This window comes from Fulmarus glacialis, unplaced genomic scaffold, assembly GCF_000690835.1.
Source record: "Fulmarus glacialis isolate BGI_N327 unplaced genomic scaffold, ASM69083v1 scaffold8512, whole genome shotgun sequence".
NCBI classification, from domain to species: domain Eukaryota; kingdom Metazoa; phylum Chordata; class Aves; order Procellariiformes; family Procellariidae; genus Fulmarus; species Fulmarus glacialis.
The window spans coordinates 68,992-74,829 of record NW_009199756.1 but is presented as its reverse complement, the minus strand read 5'-3'; the positions used below and the strand labels follow the sequence as shown (position 1 = coordinate 74,829).

Below are 5,838 nucleotides of genomic sequence, written 5' to 3'. Positions count from 1 at the left end.
ATCCACCCACCCTGCAACTCTCCTAAATCTGTTAGCATCACTCCTTTCCTTTTGAAACTAGTCAAAAACATGATGAGTTTAGAGGATGAAAAACAAAAAATTATGAGACAGAACTGTTGGTCTAGTCCTAATCATTTGGCTTGTCCTGTGCTCCTAAGAACTTACATGAATTAGGAATCACTCCACATACGAAAACTATTCTAACAGCAAAATCAGGCCCTATGACTTTTCTAACGTAACAACTTGGATGTTGTAGATAAAGAGATATCATGTATATATACACATATAGGAAAAGAGAAGAGATTATTTTAAATGCTGTCAGAAGGACAGACCCTGCGCTGAATCCAGAACAATTTCAACGAAAGCAAGAATCACAGGGGGCCTTATTTTGATTTTCTTATGCTGCTATAACTCCAGTGGCTTCAGTGAATTACTTCTTGAGACAGAAAAAAGAACAGGACCAGAATCTAGCCTAATGTCTTTTGCATTATTGCTATGAGCAATACCTGGGACAAATGTACCATTTTCAGCCTGTTGTCAGGCTGTTAAATATACTAAATAAACAAAACAGAAGAATCTGCATCTTGACATGCAGAAAATGCACACACACCAAAATAAAAAGCTCTTCTCAGATATCTACCTTGCTATAGATTTCTGCAAAGTACATCAAGAATAACTTTTTCAAAATTACACCGATTTAAGATTACAGGAGGATCAAATAAAAATGAAAAGAAATAAGGGAGAAAAATAGCTAAGTATGTACACAATTTTCAGAGACCTTTTAGCTCCATTAGAACCAGTCAAGCTATACTGAAATGTACCAGCTAACAATTTGACACCTAAATTACAATAGAAAGCTCTGGTCTGCAGATATCGCATCTTAACTAAAGATTTGTAGACTTCAGCTGTATATATGGAGGTTAAGTTCTGATAAATAAACTTACCCATAACATATACCAATCTAGGGAAAAGGTTTTGTCAGCGTTAGAGATCTCGGGATTAATATTAAAGTAATCTCACTCTTACAAGTATAAAGCATCTGATACCTGCTCAGAACTTAATAGAAACATGCATACTAAACTTAGATTCTCCTTTTCTAAATACAAACCTAATTTTCACTCATTAGATGAGAGTCTTCATGAGCTATTAATAGTTTGACGCCTATAAGGCATAATTTTTTGGATTTTTTTTCCCCTGTATAGTTCAGCAGTGTGCAAAACAAACCACCCTGTTTAACACGCTATCGATTATTAGTAATCCTGGTACTTCTCTCTGGGTTGGAAATATGTAAAACTAATCAATGTCTCTATTATATGTCCATACTGTGATGCTAGAATTTAGTAAATATAGAAGTGTGATAGAGAAGCACTTGAGAGACAGTGAGACTCTCCTCTTTTTTTCCCAAACCTCAGCTTGGATTCAGTAAGTGTCAGAAATGACTCTTTCTACACAAGACCATTTGATCCTGTCCTGTTCTCCCGTCAGTTACTCCAGTTTTCCATGTGTGCTGCTCCTATGACAGCAGAGTAGTCACTTTTTGACTCGTATGGGCATGAAGAGAGACTGAAGCTCCAACTTAACAGCTAAAAACATATATAGCAATTTTTATATAATAACATAACACAACATTGGTCGGTTTGTCTGCTGTGCTTGCACAGCCAGGGATGGTGCTAGTAAGAGGATTCCCTGTCTCTCTTGGAATCTCAGATGCTCCAGGTCTCTTCCCAGTTACATCAATAACGTAACATCAGTTTCTCATTTCATTCAAGTGAATTCTTTTTTTCACTGATGCATACTTAAGGTGATTCAGACCCTAAAATGTTTGGTTTGTATTATTCTTTTCAAAAATGTATCTTCTTTCCAGTGAAACAGAGCCCCAACTGGAAAATGTCCAACTTGTTTTTTCAGTAAAATGTCATCTATAAGTACAAAATTTGAAATTAAGGGTATTTTCCCAATGTCTTTCAGGTTTCTAATAGCCATTTTGACATTCAGACTGAGTGTGCTCAGTTCCTTTTGCCTATTATATTCACCCATGTCTTCAATTTGCAAGTGACGGGGCCACAGTTATCTTGTAATATAAAAGCGAGGACTTGCATACCTCCTGGCATCCATCATAGCGTGTGGGTCATCTGGGTTGACCACGTCATTCTGGTTGATTCTCATGGGTTCTCTGGGCATGTGGGAAAAGTCTGCTTGCTGCTGCAACTGAGATCCGAACGCAGAGATCTTTCTCTGTGGGACCAGGATCTGGTGAGGATCCATTGGATCGATATCTGCACTTCTAGTATTTCTGTGGGGCTCAGGTGTGTTGAATCGAAACAAAGGGATTTCATTTCTCCTGGACAAAAACTGTGAGTATGGTGGTGGATTCATACCAGGGAAGAAAGCTTGTTTGACTCGGCCTAAGCTAACCAAGAAGTTGTGTTTGGGAGATTGATACACATCGTATCCATTTTCCAGCGTCCTGTGGTTGAACACGCAGTCCTCTTGACTGAAGTAATGCTTAGGGAAAAAAATATGACACCTGTGAGCAGAGGGATTTGGTGAATAGCAAGTGCCGATTAAAGACAGAAAGAGGGATGAGATCTTGCAGAAGGTGTTTTTCTGATCTGCCAGCTCTGTAACTCAGACCAGTTGGGCTTAGTCCAATGTAGGTCTGAGATGCATGCCCATGTTTTCAGCAAAGGTATTATAATGATAACACTGTTTTCTTCCAGAGGGCTGCATTGTTTGACCTACTTCCAACCCATGGCTCTACGCTTCTGCTACAGCAGAAATTCAGATTGGTCCATCACGGGATCTCATTATGCTCTTGTTTACCCAAGCAGGAATTCAGATTATTTTTGTCAGCTCTACAACTCAATACAATCAATGAAGAGAGGAAAGTTTAACCTAAGTGGCAGGTCCTCAGCTCTCTTAAATCTGCATCCTCCTACTGTGGCTATACAGATTTGCCCTAGCTGAGGAAATAGGCACCACAGTAGCAGACTGCACCTGCTTTTCAGTCTTGACTCTTAGTAAAGGTCACTCACCAAACCAAAAATGTTTCCTTTCATGTCCATACATAGGTAGCGTCCACTCTTCACACCTGTGATTATTACTGAGCCAGCACCCTCGGATTTGATCATTAGGGCACCTGTTTAGAAAAACAAAGATGTCAAATCCATGCCCCAGTTTGACACTGCACCATTGCTTTACAGGTCCACAGGTGCTCTGGCTGGAAGTGTCCTCTGGGGGTCTGAACCAACCTCCCACATGACCTGGGACTATTGCCCACCCTAGATCAGGGTAGCTGTGGCTTTGTCCGTCTGAGTTTTGAAAAGCTCCCAGTATGGAGATGCCACCACCTCTCTGCATGTCCTCTTCCAGTGCTGCACTAACCTCCCAAAGACATTTTTTTTCCCCTCTGAAGTCCCAAACCACAGTCTGCGGACATTGCCCTTAGTTCCGTCATCGGCCACTACCAAGGGTAGTTAGTCTCCCTCATCTTTGTGACTGCCCTGTGGTATTAGATTATCCCTAACCTCCTTTTTGCTATACTAAACAAGCCCAGCTCCCTCAACCTTTCCTGATTGATCATGCTCAAGGCCCCTGATCATCCTGAAAACCCCCTGCCAGACCAGCTCCAGTTTCTCTGCAGCCATCTTGAACTGGGTTTGCTATAGCGCTCCAACAGCAGTTTTACCAGCGCCGAGTAAAGTGGGAATAAGAACTTTCCTTGATCTGCTGACCTCAGTAGGTGGTTTGCCTTCCTCTCAAAGTGAGTGTGCTGTTGACTGATGTTTGATTTGGTGCCTGCTGTAACCCTCAGGTCCTACCCAGGAGGGCTGTACACATCCAGCCTCCTTCCAGCCTGTGCAGCTGCAGGGGGTTATTGCAGCCCTAATGCAGAACTTTACAGTTCTCATTTACCCGGCATCTCAGTGGTACCGTGGTGACCTGGCAGAGATTCAGTCACCTGCCTTTACATGACCCCTTTCATTGTCTGGTTTGCACCCTTCCTGCTCCACCATTCCAAATACTGGTGTATTTGCTTCAGGGCAGATATGGGCAAAACATAGTATTTTGCTGGCTGTTGTTCTCTAAAACATCACACTGGTTCTTGACCAACGTACCTAAAATGAGTTTTAGAAAACCTTCAAATATGCAGGAAGAATAACAACAAGACAGTGTAAGCATCCCTGCGAGTGTTTCATTAGTAATTCCTAAAAAAAAACCCCCAAAAAAACCCCAAAAAAAAGCCAAACAGAACTTGATCCTTTTTTCTCCTTGATTAAATTATAACTTTTAAAAACATCCTTTGCTCCTTATATACTTATGTGAAAACATCATTACATATGCTTACATTTTTAATTGAGTGGGTGAAGAAGACACTATGCAGCAATAATAATAAACATGAACTTATGATGCATAGCTACTTGTGATTTGAATGCTGCTAAAAGAGAAGTACTTTTGAAATGAAACAACCCTAAGTCTTAAAAAAAAAACATTTTTCTACTAACTATAGTGTTTGGGCCAGGTATTCAGCAAAGGAAGAAGAATATCGTAGTTTTTCATGAAAATAAACTGTGATGAGACAATTTGAGAACCTTTTAGTTACAGTAGGGAATGGTTACTTCTCATGAACCCCAAAGGCTTAGCACTTCTTTTATGACAGTCTGGCCTTTTGTAGTTTCCCCCTTTTTAATCTACCTTTGTGTACCCATGTTCTATGCACATTAGAGTTAGTTTTAGTAGTTATCAGCTCTTTACCCCAAAATAAAGATTTGACAGACGCTCTTTTCTACCACTGCTGTGGTGAGTCCCTTCAGTGCAGTTCCTTTAGTAATACTGTCACTGCAATTGGGAAGTAGTTATCTGGGGGATGTCATCACCAACCTCTGATAGGAACTTCCACAAGAAACTGTGGGTAAAATCATGAAGTGAAGGATAATTCAGGTAGTTGTTGCTTGCAGAGTATCACAGGAACCACAGGATTTCACTTCCCTTAAGTGAGGAATGAAATTCCCCACCCACTATATTTCTTTGGAGCAATTATGTTTATTTGTCAAACAAAAGGAGGATTATAATTATGTATGTTTTCCATCCCATAGCTACACTCCTCTGTCTGCCTGCCTAATGAGAGGAGGGGATTTTTTAGAGGTAGTGAGAAAGCAAAAGTCTTATTCTCCCTCCCCGACTCCCACGAAGACTGAGGGTCCATAGTAAGCTACTTACTATAAATGGTTTGGTGAGGAACACCATCAACGTAGCCATCAGCGTTGATTTGGAGATGGAAGCTGTTCCTCTCTGTATCTGTGTAGAGGTGCATCAGGTGATCTCCATTCCCCCAGCTGGGATTCAGGAGCGGAGAGGAGTTGGGAAAGGCGAGTGTAGCCTTCAGGGTACAGAGTACCAGCAGCGTGTACCCCAGGCAGCTGTAGGTTCTGGTCTGCGGCATGGCTCGCCGTTCCTGGCGGTTGGTCGGGATCTGCAACTTGATACGCCTCTGTGCTCCTCTCTTTCCCCTGGTCGCCTGTGTCTGGAGTGTGAATCCTCAGACAGGTTCCCTTCTTTTCTGCAGAGGCTTATAAAGGGCAGCAAAGTGACATCACACAGGAAAAACTTCTCCACATCCTTGATTTTTGTCAAAGCAACATTTTAAGTGTCCCGAAACCTCAAGGGAAGGATCTCTGGCTAAGGTGCGGGGGGGAAAAATGTAAGGTTTCTAAAGACAGCTCATGAAAGCTAATCATATGTTCAAATGTTATCTACAACCCTGTGACATCTGAAAGCTTCCCACGCCCCTACTGTTAGATCCAGGAAGAGCAATCCACTGCACTTTACTCTTACTGA

General features: G+C 41.6%; 1 protein-coding gene across 1 annotated transcript; it reads right to left on the bottom strand.

The window, feature by feature from the left end:
- Nucleotides 1–2,067: 2,067 nt before the first annotated feature.
- On the bottom strand, nt 2,068–5,443 carry FGF23 (fibroblast growth factor 23). Its single transcript, XM_009573354.1, has 3 exons — nt 5,221–5,443; nt 3,036–3,139; nt 2,068–2,505 (listed from the first exon to the last, which is right to left on the bottom strand). The coding sequence occupies exons 1-3, from the start codon at nt 5,441–5,443 to the stop codon at nt 2,068–2,070; spliced, it is 765 nt and encodes a 254-aa protein (XP_009571649.1).
- Between the last annotated feature and the right edge of the window lie 395 nt (nt 5,444–5,838).

Coding starts and splice junctions, on each gene's coding strand:
- FGF23 (XM_009573354.1), bottom strand. CDS start 5,443: ATGCCGCAGACCAGAACCTACAGCTGCCTGGGGTACACGCTGCTGGTA. Junction 3,140..5,220: donor TCCTCACCAAACCATTTATA/GTAAGTAGCTTA, acceptor TTTTCTAAACAG/GTGCCCTAATGATCAAATCC. Junction 2,506..3,035: donor AAGGAAACATTTTTGGTTTG/GTGAGTGACCTT, acceptor TTTTTCCCTAAG/CATTACTTCAGTCAAGAGGA.